A 26,092-nucleotide genomic window follows, 5' to 3' on the forward strand; every position below is an offset into this window, starting at 1 on the left:
AAACCTAAACTTAACACATGTTGTTACCTTATTATATATACTTAAATGAACACAATAGTCTAAGCATGAATTAGTATTCCACTATTTTTAATTTAAAATTATATTTATTTATAACTGGAACTGAAATCTTAGCAGGAATAACAACTTAAGTTATCTTCTATTATTAATGATACAAATAATGTTACTATTAAATTGTGATACAAAAACAACATCTGCATGAGTCGTAGTAAATGGTTTAATCGATGTATAATAATAATATATTTATATACAACACTTGATGGAGAATATCTAGGCCTAAATAACTACAATCATGACAAAAAAGACCAAGCAATATGATGTCTCTATAAAACTATTAAATTCTATTCTTCACACATCTAGCTAAATCAGATCTAGAGACTATTTATTTATCAGTCAGTTTCAGTCACTCACCCTTAAACTCTCAAGCACTACTAAGTGCACACTAGACAAATACTAAACTGTGTATTGTTAACAATGGATCAAATCATTGTCACTTAGCTGAGGGTAAGACAGTACCATTGTGAAGCCCAGCCTGAGGCAGAGACTGATATTGTGGACTGATCTGCAGTCCAGTTTCAAGAAGCTGTGCGGCTGATGCCACAATAGAGGAAGAACAGGAGAGAGAAGATAGAGATTCATGTGGAGGGAGCTGAGGCTTCTGGGAGCAGGATGAGTGTCTGATGGGAATCCTCTCATGGTGCGGTGGACTAGAGAAGCTCTGTGATTCAAGACCTGTGCCATTCCTCATGTGATCAGGGGAATGAGCAGGCTGCAATGAGAGAAAGTGCAGCTGCCTTTGATGGCATGAGAAGGGAACCAACCTATCAAAAAAAAATAAAAAATAATAATAATCACAATCATAGGATATAGTTTATATTTATTAAAATCAGTCTGAACTTTTTTAAATTAAATAGGTAACAGCGGGCATTAATGTTAAACATCAGTACATAAACCTACTGACCTTGATGTATATAACTTTATTGTTTTCATTTAATTCATTTATTCAATTTATTAAAAATGAATTTAAATGTTGTAAGTATATACCCGGAGCTCCTGGAAACCAGAACAAATTCCTTGTGTGTTTGTGCACACTTGGCAAATAAAGCAAATTTTGATTCTGATTCTTTTACAAAGGTGTGTTTGAATGAAGAAACGTCTCGGTTACGTACGTAACCCTCGTTCCCTGATGGAGGGAATGGAGACGTTATGTCGACCGACAAATGGGGTCTCACTTGGGAGGCCAATCATCTCTGAATTTAAGAGAAAACGCCAATGAAAATTGGCTAGTGGATTAACATACCTGAGCCACTCCCCGTGCAGACGGGTATAAATAGGGCGACAGATGCATCCACTCATTAGGTTTTACACTGAGGAGCCGAGAACGTGTCCCGGCAACAGCGAATGGTTCAAGGTTGTGGCATGGGGACATAACGTCTCCATTCCCTCCATCAGGGAACGAGGATTACGTACGTAACCGAGACGTTCCCTATCTGTCGGTCACTACGAGTTGTCGACCGACAAATGGGGTTCTATGGAAAATGCCACAACCTGAACCTCCTCACAACCCTGTGGCGCTGCAATTGTTGACAAGCCCTGGCATGCCACAAAAGCTATGCTTAAGGTCGTAACTTTCCCAAAGCCCCAGCGCAAATTCACTGACCTTGGTACCGAAGGGGCCAAAGGGTGAGTACATCGCTGCTGGAGAAGGCCATGCTGCTGTTCCGCCCACATAAAGTTAATGGAAGGGATTTCAACCTTCAGAGAAAGACTGCTTCAAATCTTCCCTATTTGTTCTTTCAGCTGGCAAGACAATGGGGAAGCGAGCCTTAGGAAAAGGTCGCTACGGAGCCCACATTCTACCCGTAGGGAGGTGACATGTGGGTAACCGATATGGACTGACCCGGGGGGCAGTACTACATATGGAAGGGGTCTCTGAGGCAGGTCCTACCTTGGAGTAGGGATGGAACGGCTGCCGGAAGAGACTGACAGAACGGGTCTGTCAAGGGAAGACACGGGTTTGCCAAGAGGGAAACCTTACCGTGGAAGAATACTCATATGGGATTACCCGTAGGGAACCAAGCCATATGAACACCTAGCCCAGTACAGGGGCTGACCAGGACTCCGGGCATGCTAACGCCAGTACTGGGCCTGGCGACAGACTGCTCCACCAAGTCTGACTGCCGAGGGTGCTGGAGGATGCTCGACCAGGGTACGCCAACCGGGGAACTCTACTGGGAGAAGAAAGGCGCTCACATCCCCGTGTTAGGGGGAATGGTGCAGCAAGCGTGACACCCAGCCAGCCCTTCCCGCCAATTACCTGTTACCCAACACACGGGAAGAAACTGGCTCTACACGGAGGTTGTAAAACCTCGCAAAGGTGTTAGGTGTCGCCCAGCCCGCAGCTCGACAGATGTCTGCCAGAGAGGCGCCGTGCGCCAGCGCATAGGAGGAGGCCACACTCCGTGTGGAGTGGGCCCTCACCCCAAGGGGGCACGGCTCGCCTTGGGAATGGTAAGCCAAGACGATGGGTCTCAGGACAACGTGAGAGTAGGCCGGCCCGAACACAAGGCACTCTTCACTTACCGAAAATGCTTGGAGGTCCCCGACCCTCTTGATGGAAGTGAGCGCGATCAGGAGCACTGTCTTAAGAGACAGGAACTTAAGCTCGACTGAGTCCAGCGGCTCAAAGGGACCTCTCTGAAGTCCCGCCAGGACAATAGAGAGGTCCCAGTAGGGAATCAGGGGTGTCCTAGGAGTATGTAACCTTCTGCCACCCCTCAGGAACCTAACGATCAGGTCATGCCTCCCCAGGGACCGGCCATCTACTGCATCGTGATGGGCTGCAATGGCAGCCACATACACCTTCAGGGTGGAGGGTGACAGCCCGCGCTCCAACCTCTCTTGCACGAAAAGAAAGCACGACTCTGACTGGGCATCTCTGGGGGTCTTCTTGGTGAGAAGAACACCAATTCGTGAACAGACTCCACTTCAGAGCATAGGCCTGCCTCATAGAAGGGGCTCTAGCCTGAGTGATAGTGTCTACCACTGCTGGGGGCAGATCACTTAGGTCTGCCGCGTCCCGTCTAGAAGCCACATGTGGAGTTTCCAGAGATCTGGATGCGGGTGCCAAATGGTGCCAAGCCCCTGAGAGAGGAGGTCTCTCCTCAGGGGGATGTGCCAGGGAGGGGCTGTCACGAGGAGCATGAGTTCCGAAAACCAGGTCCGGGTGGGCCAGTAAGGCGCAACCAACAGGACCTGTTCCTCGTCCTCCCTGACTTTGCACAGTGTCTGTGCGAGCAGGCTCACTGGGGGAAACGCATACTTGCGTAAAGCCAGAGGCCAGCTGTGTGCCAGTGCATCTGTGCCCAGGGGGGCCTGGGACAGGGAATAGTACAGCTGGCAGTGGGAGGACTCGTGGGAAGCAAACAGGTCTACCTGGGCTTCCCCGAATCGACTCCAGATCAGCTGGACTGTCTGGGGATGGAGTTGCCATTCCCCGGGGAAAGTGAGCTGTCGTGAGAGCACGTCGGCTGTATGATTGAGCTCCCCTGGGATGTGGACAGCGCGCAGCGACTTGAGCCACGTCTGACTCCAGAGGAGGAGATTGCGGGCCAGTTGAGACATGCGACATGATCGTAGACTGCCCTGTCGGTTGATGTACGAAACAGCCGCAGTGTTGTCTGTGCGGACCAACACGTGCTTGTCCAGCAACAGCGGACGAAATCGTCGCAAAGCTAGATGCACTGCCAGCAACTCCAGACAGTTGATGTGCCAAAGCAGTCGAGGTCCTGTCCAGGACCCTGAAGCTGCCAGCCCGTTGCATGTCGCGCCCCAGCCCGAGTTGGAGGCATCTGTTGTGACAACAACGTGCCGGGACACCGTAGAAAGGCAAGGTCCGACCAGGGGCTGAATAGGCGGCGACACATTGGTGTGATGGTGACATGATGTGTACCACGGCGTCATGCGCCATGTGAATGTGATGGGACACTTGTTCTAAGGGCACGCCGGCCCTTAGAAAGGCAAGGTCTGACCAGGGGCTGAATAGGCGGCGACACATCGGTGTGATGGTGACACGATGTGTACCACGGCGCCATGCCCATCTCGGGACTCGGGAGTGCAACCAGTGCTGAAGTGGCCTCATATGAAGCAACCCGAGTGGCGTGACTGCGGCTGCGGATGCCATATGCCCCATGAGCCTCTGAAAGTGTTTCAGTGGTACCACTGTCCTGCCTCTGAAGGAACTCAGGCAGTTCAGCACTGACTGGGCATGCTCGCTGGTGAGACGTGCCGTCATACTCACCGAGTCTAACTCCATACCAAGATAAGAGATTCTCTGCACAGGGGAGAGCTTGCTCTTCTCCCGGTTGACCTGAAGCCCCAACTGACTGAGGTGCCGGAGCACGAAGTCCCTGTGATCGCACAACTCTTCTCGGGACCGGGCCATAATGAGCCAGTCGTCGAGATAGTTGAGGATCCTGATGCCCACTTCCCAGAGTGAGGCAAGGGCGCCCTCCACGACCTTCGTGAAGACACGGGGGGACAGGGAGAGCCCGAAGGGGAGGACCTTGTACTGCCACGCCTGACCCTCGAAGGCAAACCACAGAAACGGTCTGTGACGAGGGAGGATCAAGACATACGCGAGACCAGGACGGGTGGCGACAGAGGGGTCTGCTGCACTCCCCTTGAGGAGTGAGAGACGCGATCGTAGCGCTGCCATGTTCATACGCCCACAATAGACGCATGAATCATCCACGAGCGCAGCCTCGGCGTGTTGGACGCCCAGACACTGCAGACAATGCTCGTGACCGTCAACCGAAGACAGGAAACAACCGTATCCAGAAGGACACGGACAAAACGGCATCTTGAAAAAGACGCGAATCGTCCGTGATTTGCTCTTTTAGAAAACAGTCTCTTTTAGCCGAAGCGCCCAGGGGAATCGCCGTTTCACAGGGACACCGCTGTACCGCGCCGTCACACCGACAGCTTCAAACAAAACAAAGATGAATGGCTTTGTAGTGACTACTCTCATCAGCTACTCGGCTCCGAAGCAAAAATTTAATGAGTGGATGCACCTGTCGCCCTATTTATACCCATCGGCACGGGAAGTGGCTCAGGTATGTTAATCCACTAGCCAATTTTCATTGCCGTTTTCTCTTAAATTCTGAGATGATTGGCCTCCCAAGTGAGACCCCATTTGTCGGTCGACATAACTCGTAGTGACCAACAGATAGGGAACTGATGTTTCTTTCAGGCTGTAGATCTGCCGAATATAAAATATTGCCTTTATCCTTTACTCTGCTTGCTTCTTGTACTCTTGCTCATAACTGGAGTCCCTAATCATGCTGATCACAGCAACATGCTGTTGAAAGTGTGTTATGTTTATGATTTTATTATTTATGGCCAAGAAAGTAACATTCGATTATAGGCACTCTTTATAAACATTTACTAGACAAGTGCTGGCGGGACATCTAATACTGATTCTGTAGGAATCCTTCCAAGCAGTTACTTGAACCCAAAATGTTTTTGAGCGTAAATAATGAATACATAGTTCCCTTTTGGGCTAATTTGCTATACATATTATTACAGAGTGCACTTAAATTTGTTAAGAAACAATCATAAAAGTGTCTCTATTTAAGTACACTTAAATTGCCGTTTATTTAATTAATAGTTAATTATTTATAAGTTAAAAAAAGTACTTCTGATATATGTAAAACACTACAAGTACACAGAAAATACAATTATATGCACTTTTTAATTTCTTATTCACAAGGGTAAATCGTTATTCACTGGATTTTTACCTTTCATTTCTGAAAGAATTCTTCAAGACACCATTGTGGTGTGCCACTGGGCAGCATGGGGGGTTTGTCAAAACCATCGATGTACTAATGCTTTGTGGGTTGCTGTCTAGGATGCACGTGCATACCACAGGCCCTTTAAATTCATTCCAACTCAACTGGCCCTTAATATAATCATTCTTCCTCAAATGAGTTGGGAAAGCCTTCACCCCTGAAAAAAAGAGGCAACATTGTTTAATCAACTAGAACTGTTACAGTGATAGAATTTGTGCTGTAAGCTGTTCCCCTGACCTTGTGTAAGTGAGGTATCTGAGGATCTCCTTCCCTCCTGAAAGCTGGGCAGAGGAAGATAACTCTGGTGCCCAAGGGTGGATGAACAAAAGACAGAATTCCCTAGTGAATACGGATGTAATCCCTGAGTCGTGCGGCCACTGGTGTCAGTGCTAATCTCTAATGGGTTGGAGATGTTGGTGAAAGAACTAGTAGAAGCACAAGGAGAGGAGTGGAGGCAGCAGTCTGGGGTGGAGCCATCAACATGATCTATGACAATACCTGAAGCAAGATAAAGATAATATTGGAACCATATTTGACCCAAAAATTTACATTTTGATTAAATTTACTCACCCCCACATCCAAGATGTACTGCATATGAGTTTGTTTCGTCATGGAAACTTTATATTACATGGAACATGGAAATTTAGTATTACAACACTTGTGGATGCTCTTTTGTGAATGGGTGCCGTCAGAATGAGCTGATAAAAACATCACAACACTTCACAAGTAATTCACACAGTCCAGTCCATCAATCAACAATAAAATTCATGTTTTTAAGAAACAAATCCATCATTAAGATGCTTTTAGCCTCAAACCACTGATTCTGGCTCAAATACGAGTCCATAATCCATGAGAACACTTCTTCCAGTGAAAGTCCATCACCTGTTGTCCTCTAACATCAAAATGCAACAGCATATTTGTTTAGAACTGTTTTGGCCTCTTTTGTCTTGTAAATGGTCTTTGATCTGTGCATTTATTTCCTCCTGATTCAGATTAGATGTATTTTTCACTGGAGAAAGCAATATTATGAATATAGGACTTGTATTTTAGCCGGTGGCAATAGTTTAAAGTTAAAAAGTCTTAATTATGGATTTGTTTCTTACAAACACACAGCTTCTCACTTCACAAGTCATTAATTGATAGATTATTGTGATGTTTTAATCATCTGTTTGGATTCTCATTCCGACAACCATTCCTGGTGTTGTAATGGTAAATTTCTACAATCTGCATCACTTTAATATCAATGAAATTTATGGGAAAATAAATACAATAATTAACCTCAATAATAATATTAATCAATTAATATTTAATCAATTAATAATTAATAATAATAAAAATAATAATTATCATATTTAATAATTAATGCAATAAATAATAATAAAATCAAACATTCCAAAAAGAAAAGTTAAATTAGCCTTCATATATGACAAAAGTGAAGCTGACAATACGTTATAATTAATGGAATCTGGAGTGAAGAGTAATCTAAAGCACAGGTCTCGAACTCAAAATACCTCAGGGCCACTATGCATGTGGTGTACTCTATCACAGCCAGCTATAAATATTAGAATAAGAGTTTTTATAACTTTGAATTTGAACTTTAAAGTTTCTGGCACAGTTAAACTGTTATGTACAGAGTTTTACAGAGTTGCGTGACTCATCTCACCCTCATATCTAGCACATTACTCTGTTTGCATTAGTCAGGAAATGACGGTTGAGATTGTATTGTGTGGAAACTGCAGTTATTAAAGGAAGGCAGGAGTCCAATCGAGTGACTACAACCATTGTAATCTGGTTTATATGTCAATTTATTGGAAATTGTTATTATTTATGATTATTACGTTTAACTCTTTAAACCTTTCAAATCCATTTTAATAAAAAAGAAATGGTATATATTTTATATTATTTTTTTTCATCTATATGCACTGGAAAAATGTTAAAATCTAAATTAACTGGTTCTGAACTACTGTTCAAAACTTTTTTGCAGTCTTTCATTTAGTTTTTTACCCAGTTGTTTTGGGCTGTAAGAATGGTGGTGTTGTGGGCGTTAAATTAATTTTGACAGCTGTTTTAATTATTATTGTAAATTGTATTGCTTGTATTGTTAGCATACACTACTGTTCAAAACTTTGGAGTCAGTAATATTGTTTAGGAATTAATCATTTTAATCAGCAATAAAGATAAAAAATGGTAACCTAAAAACTGTAAAATTTTAATTAACCAGTTTTAAGTAAAAAACCCCAGTAATCACTGAACCTAAATAAGGTGCTTCTCAATTAATAGAATGTCATGAAAAAGTTAATTTATTTCAGTACTTCAAATTATGAAACTCGTGTATTAAATTAATTCAATTCACACAGACTGAAGTAGTTTAAGTCTTGAAATAAATTTAATTTCCTGTAACCTTACTTGGCAAGCAGGAAAACTTCTGGGATGCAGAGGCATCTGGGGAAGTGTGTCTCTGTGATTTTCTGGACTCCACAGAAAGACTGTCCAGGGCTTGATCCTCTTTCTCCTCCTTTTTCAAATGCCCCACCTGTGTCTCGAGCTGACAGGTAGCAGAAATGGAGCATGTGTATTCTAGTGTGCTGAGATCCTCCTCCAGAGGCAGCACCATCCCCTGAGGAGAGTGACATGGTTCTTTCAGACACTCACTTCCCAGATTGCTTTGCTGCAGTGCTTGATGCTTTGTCACTTTTTCTAACAGCAGGCAGTAGATAGCAGAAAAGTGGTTGAAGCTGCTGTTCTGAAGAGACTGAATAAAGATGCATGTTTTTAGTCAATTGAAAAAGCATGAAGACACACTTAATCACCATCTCCTTCCCTGCATTGATAAATGTAAACACCTAAATGAACAGGTTTTGTCAAAAATTTGACTTCTTATTTAACTTCATGGTACCATTTTTTGCAATGTGCTATATGCAAAAAAAATAGTTCCAAGCTTTTGAGCCAGAAACTTTTTGGAATTAGAAGTTTTAATGAGCATTAAACAGATTTTTTTTTCTAAAATTCCTCAGATTGTTATCAGCATTTAGACATTTAGTCAAATCTGTCATCATTTATTCACTATAGTGTCTTTCTGAACCGGTTTGACATTCCTCTGTGGAACATAAAAGATATTTGGGGAAGTGTTTTTTATTTATAGAATGGAAGTATTTTATTCATATGATGGAAGTCAGTGGTCATATTTGGTTTTCAAAATTTCATCAAAATATCTTCCCTTATGAAACAAAAATATATTGCAGTATATTGGAAAATATCATGTAATATATTAGGCATATATTCTTATATATATTTATTTTTTCCAATATATTGCAATATATTGAAAGTGGCAATCATTTGTATATTTTGCAATATATTATATAATATATGTATCATCAATATATTATTAAATGTATTCAAATATATAAAATATTAGAAAATAAAAAGGGAAAATAATATATTACAATATATCACAATATATTTTAAGAAATATATTGGTAAATATATTTTCCTTTCGTAAGGGTTATCTGTTGTTCCACAGATGAACACAAAGTCATACAGGTTTGGTTCAACTTTAGGGTGATTAATTGATGACAGAATGTTCATTATTGACTGAACTTCCCACACAGAGCTTGATTCAGAGAGGCTCCTCACCTCTATGGTCCTCTTCCTGTCAATGCCCACTGTCTCCATAATACTCAGAACTGCTTCATTGTAAGTTTCCTGAGCCTCAAAGCAGGAAGAGGAAGAAATGGATTGACATATAGCCGAATGATCAGCCTGCATCCAGCGATGCTGCTTGATTTGTGCCACACTGAATCTCTTGGCAGGGTCAACAGCCAACATTCTCCGTATAAGGCTTTCACAGTCTGTGGAACGAGGTAATGGCAAGGGTTAAATAAGACAACACTTCAGCACACTACATCATGTGATAAGTGTCAGCTAAAGGAATAGTTCACTCAAAAATGAACAGTCTGTCATCATTTACTCATTACTTATGTTGATCCGAACATGTATGAGTTTCTTCTCTGTTGACTTCCATTTTTTGTGGAAAAAATACCTTTGTGTTCAACAGAAGAAAGAAACTCATACAGGTTTGGAACAACAAAAGGGTGAGTAAATGATGACAGAATTGTCTTCTTTTTTTTTTTTTTTGGTTGAATTACCTCTTTAAGTCAAATGAAGTCAACTTTATTTATATAGTGCTTTATATAATACAGATTGTTTCAAAGTAGTTTTACAGGGAAAAACAGGAACATTTTATTTAAACAGAGATGCTGTAAAGCAGCTTTGAAAAAAGAAATCAAGTGTCATTGTTAAGATGAGGTTAGCTTAGTGCTGATTCAGTTCAGTTCAATGACTGTGTAAAGATCATCAACTATGAAATGAGATCAAATCAGCTGTTGGCACCAACTAAATGTGCCAGAATGGCAAGATTTTAAATTAATAAAAAACATAAAAAATGAATACACAGTTATTATAGATACATGAATTTATACCTACATAATTTTTTATGGTTAAATCAAGTAGAAATAGCTTTGACCTTGCACTTTAAAGTGCTATTTCTACTTGATTTAACTCATAAAAATAGCTTTCTTTGTATAAAGTAATGTATTTAGTTCGATTAAGTGATACTAAATAATATTTCTACTTAAAACTAGTTAATTTAGACATTACTATTATTATGTAACTATTTTTTTTTTTTTTTCGGTTTCACAAGCACCACTGTACATATAGGAGGAACATACCTTGTGACATAAAGAATGGCACTCTGAAGCGTCCATCAGTGACTCTTCTTCTTAAGGCAGGGAGAGAAGTGCCATCAAAAGGTAGTGTGCCACAAACCAATACATACAGCAGTACTCCCAGACTCTAAGAGGCAGTCGGTAGACATTCACATTTCAGACACTTCCTTAATACCAAAAAGGAAATTTAATTTCTTTATATTAGACTAATTTTTAAAGTTCAGAGAGTATACTCAAGCTGAAGATCTTACCCAGATATCCAAGGATGGTCCCTCATACTCCTTCCCCTCAAAGACCTCTGGGGCGGCATAAGGAGGACTCCCACACCAGGTGGATAAAGATTTACCAGGAATATAGAAGTTCCCAAAACCAAAGTCTGAAGAAAAATGAAGAGAAACTGTGTATTAAATTAAAAATTAAATTAAATTAAATTCGCATCGAGAGGAGCCAGCTGAGGTGGCTCGGGCATCTATTTCGGATGCCTCCTGGACTCTTTCCCAGGGAGGTGTTCCAGGCACGTCTCACCGGGAGGAGGCCCAGGGGAAGACCTAGGAAACGCTGGAGGGACTATGTCTCCCGGCTGGCCTGGGAACGCCTCGGGGTCCCCCCGGAAGAGCTGGAAGAAGTGGCTAGGGAGAGGGAAGTCTGGGCGTCTCTGCTTAGACTGTTGCCCCCGCGACCCGGCCCCAGATAAGCGGAAGATGATCGATGGATGGATGGATTAAATTAAATATATGCATTTAGCAGGCGCTTTAATCCAAAGCGACTTACAGTGCATTCAGGCTATACATTTTTACCAATCATGTGTTCCCAGGGAATTGAACCCCACAACCTTGCAATGCTCTACCAATTGAGCTACAATTACAATACTGTATTAATAACACTGAATTACAAGCCATAAGGTATTATTAACAATGGGCACTTTTGGCAAAAAAATCATTTTTAACAGCACTTTTCTAATTTGTTTAACAATGTTGACAAAAAATGGAGGATAAATTTACAGGATAAATCTACCACTTTGGTCATATTTGATTATTATTACAATAATATCAATTATTATTACAATTAACAATACGATTTACTTTACTAAAATAATCGTTTAATTAAAAAATTGATGCATTAAAAAAAAAGCACATGATCTTTCTTACCTGCCAGTTTCATACGCATGTTACTGTCCAGGAGTAAATTTTCTGCTTTCAGGTCTCGGTGTACAATGTGATGTTTGTGACAATATTCTACAGCATCAACGATTTGCCAGAACTTAGAACGAGCTTCTGCCTCACTTAGAAGACCAACTGAAGTAAGATAATCTTTGAAAAAGAAAGATAAGATCAAATAAAATTAGCTAAAATACAGATTTTTAGGATAAAAGATTCTCTTTAGGCTTACCAAACATCTCTCCATTCTTGGCATACTCCGTCACAATATACAGCATGTCTTTGGTCTCCATAACCTACATTTCCAAAATGTAAAAACAAGAATTCTTCAGACTGGTATTAAGAAGTCATTCTTCATAAAGAATCTAAATTTTGTGACAACTTTTTGTCTTGGCAGAATAACTTGTGGACATGCTTTACACAAAGGAGCTGTTTATTGAGAGAACACGAAGGAGCTGTTTATTGAGAGAACACAAGTTGGAATCCCATCTCCTTTATAATGTCTGCTCTTTCCTGTAATCTCCATTAAAAAGTCAAAATGCCCATAAAAGTTACATATGAAACTCCAAATGTATGCATCTAAATGAATTTGTAACTCAAATTGAGAAAGCAGTTGTATTGTGACCTTTCCATTGTGAGGTCATTATTTTCCCTCTTCCACATACTCCTGAGAGACCAGTGTGGGGAGGAAGCAGCAACCATGGGAAAGTCATGGTGCATTAGGATAATGTTAGCTCTTTGTAAACTGGCTTACTGCTGGCTTAAACTAGCTAAGTGAGGTAAAAGGTCAAAGGTAAATACAGATAAACCATCAGTTTATTAAGAGAATCAGTGAAAATACAAGACATCTTAAACTCTAATTTTAAATGAACATGGATCAATAAAAGTGTTATTAACCAAGGTCTATCAACACTTTGTGTGCCTTAATATATTATACATGGATAGCAATAAATCATAATGACTGAACAACACAAGCCCACACACACCTGGTAGAGCTTGATTATGTGTGGATGCTTCAAAAGCTTCATGATCTGAACCTCTCGTTTAATCTTCTTCAGGTCAGATTCATCCAGTCGAGTTTTATCAATGATTTTTATGGCAACCTGTTAAAGAACAACCAGAGAATAGGTTTGTTTATTAAAAGGAAGAAGTTAAATTACTTAAATATGCCTATGTGTAATAAAAATTATAATAAATAATTTAACATGAAATAAATGAACAGTAACTACTATTACATGTAGCCTAGAGCTATAGGCATATTTGTTCTAATGATTAGCCGCGTTTCCACTGTCGGGCCAAAAGCAGGCATGCTAGTGCGTGCCAGGGCCAGTCGCGTTTCCACTGTCACTTCCTCGTTGGTGCTTTCTCGTAGCCAATGGGCCGGGTTTTTTTTTGGTCCAATGAAAACCTTGGGCCAAACCAGGCCAGCTGGGACTAGGGGAGTGGTTCTGAACAAAGGCGGAGTTTCTCAGCATCTGGAAAGCATCAGTGCCACGGATCATTTCATAAAGCTAACAGCTATAACAACAGCATTAAAAACTTTTTAAAATAAGTTGAGTTAAAATCTCACTTTCAGTCAGCAGGGAGTGTTTGAAATAACTTGATCTGATGTGGATCACAGGGCTATACAAGGCAGAAATATTTATATATACATAGTAAACATGGTAAATACGACCGCTTGAAGAAATCAGACATCGGCTTCTTATTCTCTCTCACAATCCTGTATTTATTAAGTAACATATTTTATCTGTCATAAATCTTGTCTTGAGAGTTTAGCTCCAAGTAGCCTATGTCATAGAATGTTTTTTGTTCAGGAGCTTTTCTAAAACATACAAATAAACAGAAACAGTCTCGACTGAATGAGCAGGCTATGTTCATAACACTTTATTTCTGTGTGACTACTTTCCAATCCTGATAAATTAATTCATTTTGTTCAATGTATCACTTATTATAGTAAAACACTGATGCTGTTGGATTTAAATATTTAACAAAGTAAGCAAACAATCTCTGCTTTTATCGTGTTCGTTTTGTGATCTCGCTAGTTCCAGTGACTTATTTCTTATTAGTTTTCTGATAACTTCTCTTTGTTGGTGAAATGACGGGGTTGCATGAAGTTGTCCCTGAGAGTCGTGTAAAGGGCGGGAAATGCAGCGCTATTTTGGTGTTGGTGCTACAGGTCCGAGACTATCAGCCCCGCCCGTTTAGGCTCGCACTGGCCCGACAGTGGAAAAGCAGGTACATTGCAGAGGAAAAGACTTCATAAAGAGTATCAAAAACCACAACATACCTCCGTTTTGGTGACTTTATGTCTAGCTAGTTTGACTACAGCAAAGTTTCCTTTGCCTAATGTCTTGATGATCTCGTAGAAACCTACTTGCAGTGGTCTGCTGGAGTGGTTCACCACTTTTTCCTCTGACAAAATCACCATTGTGACAAAGTAGGCCTAAACAACAAGATCAAATAAGCTGTACACTGACACTTCAGTTAATATTTATCAAATATTTTTATATTTAAGTTAATATATTAGTGTATAATTCACACATTAAACTATACTGAAATAAAAAGTGCTTCAATGTGAAATAAAAGTATCATTCACAAAGGTTACACTGTTAAAAAATGGTAAAACTAAAATTGGTAGCCTATGCTATCTAGGCTGAATGAACCAGTTCTAAGTAAAATATGATATAATATCGCTTAATCAACAAAAATGTAGGCTATTAATATACACTGTTAACCCTTGCTGTATTTTCTAGGGTAAATAACGGTAAAATAGCCAGTGTTTTGCTGTATCTTCTGGGAACAATATCTTACTGTAATATGAGGTGCATCTTTAAGAATTTATGCAGCTCAAATAATAAATTACAGTAAATTACTCTATGTACCCATTACAGGTACCAACTGTAATATTAATCAGTAAATGACTGTCCTCCGACACTACTCGAGTGCATTACGTCACATTATATTGTGAAGTGTACACATATTCAGGCAGAAACCAAGGGTTTATGCAATATGCATTAACACACACATACACACGCACTGACTGCCTTATCCTAAAAGTGAAGGTGTTGCCTCTTTAAGGCAGCCTGGTGGTCAAGTCATTTGTTTACTTTTCAGCCTGCATCGTTAGTCAACCAGTTCAAAAAGTTTTCACGTTTTTAAGCCTTAAAATGGAACCTTAAACAAGGAGTAAGTAAACTGTTCAAATATAAGTGTGGTTTCTAGAATACTTTATGTGAAGTTAAATTATTTTGTCGTTATTTGTTCTTGGACTTCCTTTGTTTCCAGAATGCTATATGGTTAGCTGAGTTTTGAGCCTCTCCTCAAAACTTTGAGTGACATCCCTTGGTGTTGCAAAATATTGAATTGATCAAAAATGTACCAACTCAGATTGTTTATTTATTTAGTAATTTTTTATTTATTAATTTAATTGGTTAGTCAACATTTTGCACATATAAAAAGACACCAACATTGAGTAAATTTTCAATATGCCTGTGGAATGCAGAAGTTCCCTTGTACATTTAAGAAATTCTCCTCGTTTAGGTCTCATATGCACAGAAATCACAGGCAGTCATAAAAACAAGATAACGTTATGCATAGGCATCCACAGGCGAACCTCCACTGTCAGGTCCTAGGGTGTGCATTTGTGGCTTGTAATTTTTCAGAGCTGTGCTTCCACTTGCAAATTCATATGAAATTGTAGAAAAGTTTGCTCACTCCCTTTAATGCACTAATTTTATTTAAATAATTAAATAAAACTGTTAAAATAAACCCTTTTAAAGGGAACATTGCTACGTTTTTGCTGAGTAATCTTTTTATTTAAAAAAAAAAAATTATGTTGTTTTCAAGGAAACTTCAATAGAGACTGAACAAACCCTACCAGCCACACCAAGGCTCATCATGGTAAGCATAAAATATATAGTAAACAACCTATATGTTCTTTGCAGTTTTAAGGGTGACTTTTAATTTTTCAGGAGATAAACCTCTAACCTCATCTAAGTGGATGGTCAGCATTGAGGGGAAAGTGAAACATTGCATTGAAGAGAAGCTGGATTATGCTGCAGTACTCTCTGTGCTTTTTGGTTGCTTTTATTTTTTTAATATTGGGTACCAGGAGTCAGCCAGTGCCACACTTGAGCTTATTCAAAGGTTAGTGTTAAAAATTGTTATGTCCAATCATGGTTTTAATTAAGGAATGTCTTTTTTGCCAATATGTATTTGTTGTTGTACTTGGTTCTCATAATACAGGTATTTATTTTTTAATTTTTTAATTTTTAATTTTTTGCAGCAAAACTGGGTCTACAGTTAAAAGAAAGGTTCAAAATGTGAATCCACATGACCATACATTTTTGCAGAGCCATAGTGAGTTTAAATAGAAAACATCTGATTAAGTAAGCATAAGAAATATTTCTTAAGACTTTCATTATAAAGACATAAACTGGTAATTAAATTTTTGTTGAATTATTACAGGTTTGGAACAACATGTGGTTCAATGGTGACTGAGTATTATATTTTGTCACTACATATTTTGTGTGTGTGTGTAATAATGTAAAGGAAGAAAACATTATTTCTATTTGGTTATAATTTTTTTGTAAATATTGATTTCATTAATTTGCTTTTATTGAAAATATGCTTGATTAATTAAGTTACTAACATACACTGGCGTTGTTGTTTATTTATTTTACTTTTGTTATTATATTGTTAAGGAAATAAGACTACTTGTATTTTGTTTATAATTTTTACTGATGTAGTAAGATGTTATTTAGCCAATTCTATAGATAAATGTGGTTGCTTTTGTGTGTGTGTTTTTTTTTTCATTTTAGTATATGTTCTGATTTGATACATTTTGCGATATATTTTCATGTTATGTATTTGTTTTTCCCAAATGAATAAAATATATTTGTATGAACATGTTATATGCATTCTCTTTTAAAGAAAAAAAATAAATAAAAATATTGTCATTCTGGTGTTACAAAAATATTATATACAGTAAATTTATATGCAGTATTATACTGAGTGGTTTCGAGTAATTATAGTAAATAACTGCCAACACTCCTGCCAGTTATTCACTGTAATTCTTTATTTACAGTATATAACTGGCAACACTGTTGCCAGTTAGTCACCGTAATGGTTCAGTTACAGTGAAATACTGGCAACACTGTTGCCAGTTAGTCACTGTTAAAGATTCATTACAGCAACTAGCTGGCAACAGTGTTGCCAGTATTTTACTGTAAAAAAAACCGGTAAGGTCTAACAGTGTATGGGTTAAATCATGTAGAAAAATCTCTTTGAAGTAGCAACTTCAGATTATAACCTTTGAACCGTTCTGGCAAGGTTCTCTTCAATGCTCTGCTCTCATTCATCTCTCTTTCCGAGGAAAAAAGAAAAAAAAGGGCAGACATCTGCTTCCCGCGGTTCAGTTCCCGCCGCTGCTGAGGTACGGAGTAGAATGAGCACATGGGGATCACAGGTGGATCTTCCTTATGTGAGGAACTTTCCCTTTTGCGCTCGTGGACGGCGGATGGGAAAGAGCCTGGTGAGGATGATGTTATATCTTTAACACTTTCCGATACTGAGGTTAGTGCTCTGCTGGGTTCTACCCAGAAAGAGCAGGAGATGTTTGAGGATGGCAAAGAATCTGAGGCAGAGCCTTCTCAATCCTTCTGCCCAGCGTATGTAGAGCTATTGGAGGTTATGGATCGCGTCACGGCAAAGTGGGACTTGCCATGGAAGTGCAAGGTAACCCCGCGAGGTCACCTCGACTAGCGTTATCTTTCTGACCATAGCCCTCCAGCTCAGATGAGCCTTCAATTTCTGCCTGATCTCCATACAGAGATCGAAAAGGCATGGAAGAGACCATTTTCTTTTTGCATCCATCAGTTTCAACATAAGAGTTATGCTGACATCAAGGCAAAGCGGCTATGAAAAGATGCCCCCCTGTAGAAAAAGCTTTCTTTCTGTGGAGGAGACATCCTCTCTTAATCTCCCTCCTTGACATCTAAACCCCTTCAGGATACATCTTGCTCAAATGGCAAGGCATACGCAGCAGCAGGTCAGGCTGTGGCTTCATTACACATGATGGCGGTGCTTCAAGCATATAAGGCTGATCTGCTAAAAGACCTGGATAAAGGCGAGGGCCTTTCTCCTGATCAGGTAGCCGAGCTGCGCCACAGCGCAGATCTCTCTCTCTGTGCTACCAAGCAGGTGCCTTCGCCATGGGTCTATGGCGGCCATGGTGGTAGCGGAGAGACATCTGTGGATGAACCTGGCAGACATCAGGATGAAAAAAAGGCTTTCTTTTCGATGCTCAGGTTTTGCCTTCCAAACTTTTCAGTACCTCCATTGAGATGGTAATCGAGAAGATCAGGGAGATGAAGGCACGCTCAGCTGCTTTCAGATCCTTCAGTCCACAAAGGTCCAGGTCTGAGGCCGAACAACATAGGGGTTCACAGCACAGAAGGCTAGTGTCACAACTCACGCTCCTCCCCCACCTGCGGGTAGAGGTAAGAGGAATCGTGGGTCATGGGGAGGTAGACAAGACCTAAGGTCTTGTCTACTGGATCACCACTTTGATCCAGATGAGGCATCAGTGTTCTCGTCAGAATCAGAGAGATACTTAGTATCTACTCGTTCTCTTTGGGGGTTTTTACATCTGCCGTTATCCTCCCCTTCCTAATTCCCCTGTAACCACCAGCTCTCCACCTGACCAAGGTAAGGTGATAACTTCTTGCATAACAGTCTCCTATGCTGGACCTATGATGTTTTGGTTGGTTCTATGTTCATAGTTACCAACTTACTGATGGTCCGGACTAAAGGGAATCGCCCCTTGAGCGGGGCTCCAGCACGGGAACCAGGGTGGGTCAGTATGATCCATTCTGTATATACTTGTATAGGTATCAAATTGCTGGTGGTTGTGTGTGTACTAATCTTCTTGGAGTTTCTTTGCAGTGCTCAATTACAGTGCTTACTAAACACTCATCTGCATTATGTCCAGCCGGTATGATAGCCCTGATTCTGGCTTCATGTTTTGGGTATCAGGCGGCCAGATCACAGGTTTCTGCGGGAGCCTTCTTGATCATCAGGCCTGGAACGGCACTGCAAGGAATTTCATGAATGTCTGGCCAGGTCGCTGCTGATGAATCAAGCGAGAAGTGGAGGAGGCAGTTACAGAAGTCTTCTTGTATATGCTGCCTCAGGTGATGCTCCCCGCGCCAGATGTTTGTGCGGTTCGGCACCTCTGCGATGCTAAGTAACTTTTAAGTACACACACTAAGCTCTGTGTACTTTCTGAAAACCACATGGTGGTGAGTGTAGACGCTTAACACTTTCCACACTTTCTAATATCCACGAAAGTGGTAACTTGAGTTGGTAAAAGCCCCATTCATCTTGGGCACCACTCCATCTAATCTAAACAGGGTGTTGCTTCTAGGGATCTGTTGAGACAGCTCCTTCCGCAAGCTTATGCAAGAGCAAGTGGTAGCCCCTGTGTGACAGGCAAGACTTAGTATACAATGCTAGGTTATTTGCCATATCCCTTTAAAGGAATCTTTCTTGATTCCAAGCCTTCAGCTCTACCCAGGGCTGAGGCCTTAACGAGTAAGTTGGATATGTAGCCTAGGCTTTTGGCCATAAGGAGTAATGTCATGGACAGCCGTCTAATGTCCCAGGGGCAACTCCCATGGAAATCGTAGATTTGGTACTTAGTGTTCACCATGATTCTGGCCTGCACTCCCCTCACACATAGGTTATGAATGTAACCATGGTTCCCTGAGTAGGTAATGAGACACTCCATCCTCTAGCTCCCTGCCATGCTTCGGATGCAAGCTTCAGACGAAGAAGTGAATGACATGTTCTCCCTTCGCCTTTTTATCCATAGTCAAGTCGGTACGTCAGGGGCTGTCGCCAGCCAACTCGTTGGTGTATTTTCAATGTATGCTTCAGACATGGGTCAAGATGAGGTGTTCCCCATAGCGACCCCTAGAGGACGCAGTGTCTCATTCCCTACATTCGTAACCTGAGTCGCTTTAACCATGGGCAAACCGTGCAGCCGGGCTGGGTGGCATTTTTTCATGGGGGGGGGGGGGCACAAGCAGTTGTAAAAAAAAATGAATAAAAATAATCCTCTGTGCCGCTGCCGTGAAGCAGTTTTCTATTATATATAATTTCACTGTGTAGGGAATTGGCAAATTAGCGCATAATAATAAAAATAGTACAATGTGAATTGGTTTAGTCTTGACTTCTGGTCATGAGTGACACTGTTGGGAGAATGGGAAATCTGCTGATTGTCCAGTGCCAAATAAACACAGAGATGGACAGAAAAATGTCAAAGCCATCGGGTGCCAAATTTAGAGAAAAAAAAAGAAAAGAAAACATAACCCTAACCCTAAAAAATAAAAATAACCCTAACCCTAACAAGAAAGAAAAGAAGAAGAGAAACGAGCAAAAGATAAAAGTATGCAACTATGTTCTCTCTTTATGATTATTACGGTATTCATGACCATGTCATGAATGGGTACCGCTCAGTAGGTACTGATATGCTGGACAGTAAAGTACTTAGCCTGGCGGTTGACTATGTTTGCGGTCCGTTATGTCAAATATTAAATGCATGCTTAATGAAAGGTGTTCACTCACAAGTAAAGGAATATTTTGAATCTAATGGTTTGAACACAGATTTCCAACATGCTTATAGACAAAACCACTCACCTTATTCTGCCCTTACATTAATGACAGATGACTGGCTCAAGGAAAGGGATAATTTAAAGATGACTGGTGCTGTATTGCTTGATTTTAGTGCGGCATTTGATGTCATAGATCACAATCTACTCATTGGTAAACTAGAATGCTATGGATTTAGCCCAACTGCTATAGATTTTATGAAGAGTTATCTCACATGTAGGACACAGCGGGTTTATTACACTGGTAGCTGGTCTCACTCTAAGGTCTTGGACTGTGGGGTTCCGCAAGGGAGCTGCCTGGGACCACTTTTATACGCCATCTTCACAAATGATTTACCATCTGTTTTGTGTAAAGCAACTGTACCAATGTATGCTGATGATTCCACATTGTATTATGCTGCAAAAACTGTCAGTGAACTGGATTATGTTTTATCAGCTGAGTTAAATATGGTTTCTGATTGGATAAAACAGAATAAGTTGGTGCTGAATATCTAAAAAACCAAATCAATTATTTTTGGATCGAGTCATAAATTGTCATTAATTCCAAAGATGAGTTTGAACTTGTCTGGGGAACCTATAGAACAGGTAGATGAAGTAAAATTACTGGGCACAATAGTGGATATTCAGCTGTCATGGGTAGAACATATTGATACCATAGTGAAGAAGATGGGTAGTGGTATCTCTATGATGAGGAAATGTCTTTCTTATGTCCCCACACACATTGTGGAGCAGGTGGCTAAATCTTTAATTTTATGTAATTTGGATTATTGTGCCCCTGTATGGTCATCAAAAATATCTAAAGGTCAACTAAAGAAATTACAAACGACCCAAAACAGAGCTGCTAGGTTAGAATTACATTGTCCCATCAGAACAAATACTATTAGTATGCACTGACAGCTCTCATGGTTAACGGTGGAGAAAAAGCTGGTTTTTAATTACGTTTTTTAGAAACATTGTCTATTCTTCTGAAACAGTTTTTTTTATATAACCAAATTGTTAGGTGTGATCAGATACATTCTCATGTGACTAGGTCTGTGGATGATGACCTGATGATATTACCATGCCCAAAATCAAAATGCTTTAAAGAGAACTGCTATTTATTGTGGCATCAATCATTGTAATAAATGCCCATTGAATATATGTAAAATGAATGGCAAAGACTCTTTTAGGTACCATCTGAGAATGCACTATTTAAAATTGTGAGTAAGGAAAGGACATATTTATTTATTTAGACTAATTTATGATGATGTGTATTGATGTATATAATGTAGTGCTATATTGTTTTTATATTAACATTATGTGATTTATTTTTGTTGTGGATCCCAGGAAGACTAGCTCGTTCACTTTGGTGACAGCTAATGGGGATCCATTTTACAATAAACAATAAACAATGAAGGGCTAATGTTAATTGGTGCGTAACTCTTTAAGTTTGTTATCCTTTTTGCTATGATGCTTGCTATGCTTATACAACAATAATTCGGTTTTAACTCAACAAACACAAGATCTAATTTCACCATAATATTGTGCTTTGTAACAAAATCGTTAAAAGTTCAGTTATTATTTATTTTCATCAGTTGGTTTAAAGTTAGGCCCTGTAATTATCCAACGGGATTTTCAAATCTGTGTAATTATAATTTAAATCGGACTACTTTTCAAATTGTATTTCATAAACCAACATCTCAGACTTTATTTCAAAAAGTTATGGGTTTTCAAATAAAAAAAATATACTTTCTTTTGCAGAACATGTAAAAGATTATAAAAATGTTTACCCAAATAACCTAATATTGTCACACACCTGGACTCATTTAATGTGTTTTTGCCCGTGACCCAGTTTCTGTCTTTCCGTGTTTGATTAGTTCCCAGGTGTGTCCATTATCTTCCTCATGTGTTCCATGTCCCTGTTAATTTAATGATTCCATCCACCTGTGTTTCCCCAATTATCTGTTGTACATAAGCCTTGTCCTTCAGTTCTGTTTTGTCGGGTCTTCTCACTTGTGCTCACTTGCTACTTACGTGTGTCTACCTCAGTGCTCCATGTTGGATATCCCCTGTGTTGGATATATTAAAAACCTTATTCCGTTTATCCTCGACTCCGTATTCCTTCAGGCAGCGTAAAACCGTGACAGAAGACCCGACCTCAAAAGAGAAAATAGAAAACTGCGTGTTCTTCCCTCCGTTTTGCTTTTGTTTTTTCACAGTCTTTTCTTTTCTTAGTGTCTATGGATCCCCTCTATCGTCCCGAATTCCTCATCCTCCTGCTGAAGCAGGAAGGACGTTCTCTCGAGGACCATACCAGACAGTTTTTCCTATTAGCTAATGCCACCAGCTACCCGGACGGCGCGCTCTGCACCTTCTACAACACCAGCCTGAACTCCAAATGCAGAGCATTGTCGTCCGAAGATGGTCCTCGAGAGGATTTCGCCGCATACGTGGAGTGGACTCTGGCGAGAAATGGGTCACCTCTCACCGTCTGCCCCATAGAGGACCTCGCCAGCCCCACTCCCGACCCAGAGACCAGCCAGCCACCATCACGCCGCACGGAGCCAGAGCCCACCGCAGCCGCAGAGCCCGAGCCATCCACTGACAGGGAGCCGGAACTCGAGAGCGCGACTGACCAGGTGTGTGAGCCGGCAACACCGTGCATCGTGGGAGTCCTCGTGGAGATCGAGGGCGTGGAGGAAAGCCCTGCCCACACTCCTGCGACTGAGGGTGAGCTGTATACAGTCTCTGAAAGTCATATGGAGCAAGCTCTGGATCTGATGGACTGGTCTATGGAGGTAATCCCTAATTTTCCTGTTTCCCCGCTGGTTCCGTCCAGCCCTGATTCCCCTGTATACCCTCTCAGTCTCCCACTCCTACCTCCTCCAGTCATTTCCTCTGCTCCATTTCCGCTGGTTCCGCCCAGCCCTGAGTTTTCTGTTTCTCCGCTGGTTACGCCCAGCCCTGAGTTTTCTGTTTCTCCGCTGGTTACGCCCAGCCCTGAGTTTTCTGTTTCTCCGCTGGTTCCGCCCAGCCCTGAGTTTCCTGTATCTCCGCTGGTTCCGCCCAGCTCTGAATCTTCTGTGTCTCCGCTGGTTCCACCCAGCTCTGAATCTTCTGTGTCTCCGCTGGTTCCGCCCAGCTCTGAATCTTCTGTGTCTCCGCTGGTTCCGCCCAGCCATGATTTTTCTGTTTCACCGCTGGTTCCGCCCAGCCCTGAATCTTCTGTGTCTCCTGTATTCCCTCCCAGCCTCCCTCTCCCGCCTCCTCCCAAACCTGCTGGTCCCTCTACTCCTCTTTCGCTGGTTCCGTCCAGTCCTGATCCTCCTGTCCTTCCTCCCATCCTTCTCCTCTCTCCTCCTCCTAGACCAGCCAGTTCCTCATCATCCCTGCTGGTGCCAGTCAGTCCCGCAGCTCACCCTCAGTCCGCGCCATCGGGGCGCGGTGGTTCGCCGCTGGACTGCCAGTCTCCAGCTCCGCCTTGGCGTGTTAAGGCCCTGTCTCCGCCTCCAGCCTCCGAGCCCTGGACTCCTCCTCGGTCCTTCGACCCAGCGGCTCCGCCTTGGCTCTTAGCTCCCTCGTCTCCACCGTGGCCTGTCATCCCACCTGCTCCACCGGGCTCCCTCGTCCCTCCGGCTCCACCTTGGTCAGTCGTCGACCATCCGCCGCCTCGGGACTCCACTCCTCTGGTTCCACCTCGTCACTCCATCCCTCCGGCTCTGTCAGGCTCCTCCTTCCCTCCAGTTCCACCTCCATCCTCGGTCACTCCGGCTCCACAGCGGTCTGCCAGGACCCCGCCTCTGCCTTGGTCGCCTGAGCCTTCAGCTCCACCTAGGCCCTCCGGATCCTCGACGTCACCCTGGCTCTGCGGCTGTGCTGCTCCATCTTGGGCTCCTCACCCACTGGTGCAGTCTCCGCCTGTCGGCCCCCTGGTGTCGTCGACCCTTCCTTCACCATGGCTCCTCCCGCCGTCGACCCCACCTTGGATCTCCGTCCTGGCTGGTCTCTGGTGGACCATCTGGCTCCTCCTGCTCCTGTCTCCTCCCTGGCTCCTTCCTCCGTCGTCTCCTCCCTGGCTCCTCCTTCTGTGGTCCCTGTCTGCTGGCCCCCTCCTGGAAGTCCGTCCTCCACCGGAACCTCCTCCCAAGTTCCCACCTACGCCTCCCCCTGTTGTTTCTACGGTGCGAGGACGCACCTACCGGGAGGGGGGAGTACTGTCACACACCTGGACTCATTTAATGTGTTTTTGCCCGTGACCCAGTTTCTGTCTTTCCGTGTTTGATTAGTTCCCAGGTGTGTCCATTATCTTCCTCATGTGTTCCATGTCCCTGTTAATTTAATGATTCCATCCACCTGTGTTTCCCCAATTATCTGTTGTACATAAGCCTTGTCCTTCAGTTCTGTTTTGTCGGGTCTTCTCACTTGTGCTCACTTGTCCTCACTTGTGCTCACTTGCTACTTACGTGTGTCTACCTCAGTGCTCCATGTTGGATATCCCCTGTGTTGGATATATTAAAAACCTTATTCCGTTTATCCTCGACTCCGTATTCCTTCAGGCAGCGTAAAACCGTGACAAATATATAACCTAAATGTTTACCTAAATAAAGTTATTGGTGATTGATTTTTTATTTATTTAACAATTTCATGTTATTTTATTTTTAAAACAAGTCCTAGTGTACACTACAGAGGACATAGCATAACATATGAATAAAATATCATTTTTCAAAAATGATTTTTTTTCTATTTATTTATGCTCTAAACAATGTGATGACTTGGAAAAAAAAAACTAAATTCAAATTTTTTCAAGTGTTTTTCAGATGTTTTTTTGGGGGGCTTTTTTATTATTTATTTTTTTACAAAGTTACGATCAAACGTTAATCTGTCAAGTTATAATGTTCTCAAAACGTCAGCACAAAAATTGTATTCATGGAACAACTTAAACGTTTTAGTTTCAGAGCATTCCAAATGTTCATCTTCCTTTTAATATTCGTAGCATATAGCCAAACCAAATAGTTAAATAAGTAAATAAATAAATAATCATAGCTTCAAAGAAAAAACGTTCTGGTTGTAATTACCTTTTGAATCGCCGAACTTAATCCATGTTTATAAAGTCTCTTCGTATGTTGAACATTTTCAGGAATCCTTAAATTAAGCTAAAAAAAATCCTGTTTAAGAAGTCAATATCCAAATAATTTTCTTGTTCCTCTCATGAGCAGTCATCTCGCACTGGACTGTCATCATTTCTCCAGCAACCAATCCACGTTTCATCAAGCAGCATTTTCCCCTATGTTAAGTCAACGAAGTTGATGAGATCGTCTCCGCCTCCTGCCAACATACCATAACAAATTATTCTTACTTTTTTAACGTCACTTTTGCGTCAGAGAGCAACGAAAGAAACGAAATTTCATGTTGCCCAGCAACTTCACACATAACACGTGTATACGCAGAACCACAAGTTCCCAGACATTTAGCTACTGATGGGTGTTAACCCAATAACCAGCGATTAACGGTATAACAGTAGTGCCCTGCCTTGGGGAGCGTTTACAAAGATCTTCTTTAGTACATTATAGCGCTATAATGCAGAGTGCAGAGCGCTGTAGGCATCATTAAGCAAATGTAGGCGGCAGCAGAGTTAAATCTGATTCTCTCAGTGAAGTATAGAGCAGATTAGAGAAAAGGGAAATGATTCTGTC

At 41.4% G+C, this 26,092-nt stretch overlaps 1 protein-coding gene across 1 annotated transcript; it reads right to left on the reverse strand.

Moving 5' to 3' along the window:
* Positions 1-136: 136 nt before the first annotated feature.
* Positions 137-25,771, reverse strand: LOC113044368 (serine/threonine-protein kinase SIK1-like). The gene is made up of 12 exons (XM_026204318.1): positions 25,475-25,771; positions 14,036-14,191; positions 12,735-12,851; positions 11,981-12,044; positions 11,740-11,901; positions 10,843-10,967; positions 10,595-10,718; positions 9,501-9,715; positions 8,274-8,619; positions 6,105-6,365; positions 5,817-6,024; positions 137-839 (listed from the first exon to the last, which is right to left on the reverse strand). The coding sequence occupies exons 2-12, from the start codon at positions 14,174-14,176 to the stop codon at positions 509-511; spliced, it is 2,094 nt and encodes a 697-aa protein (XP_026060103.1). The 5' UTR covers positions 14,177-14,191; positions 25,475-25,771; the 3' UTR covers positions 137-508.
* Between the last annotated feature and the right edge of the window lie 321 nt (positions 25,772-26,092).

Source organism: Carassius auratus, chromosome 26 (genome assembly GCF_003368295.1).
Source record: "Carassius auratus strain Wakin chromosome 26, ASM336829v1, whole genome shotgun sequence".
NCBI classification, from domain to species: Eukaryota; Metazoa; Chordata; class Actinopteri; order Cypriniformes; family Cyprinidae; genus Carassius; species Carassius auratus.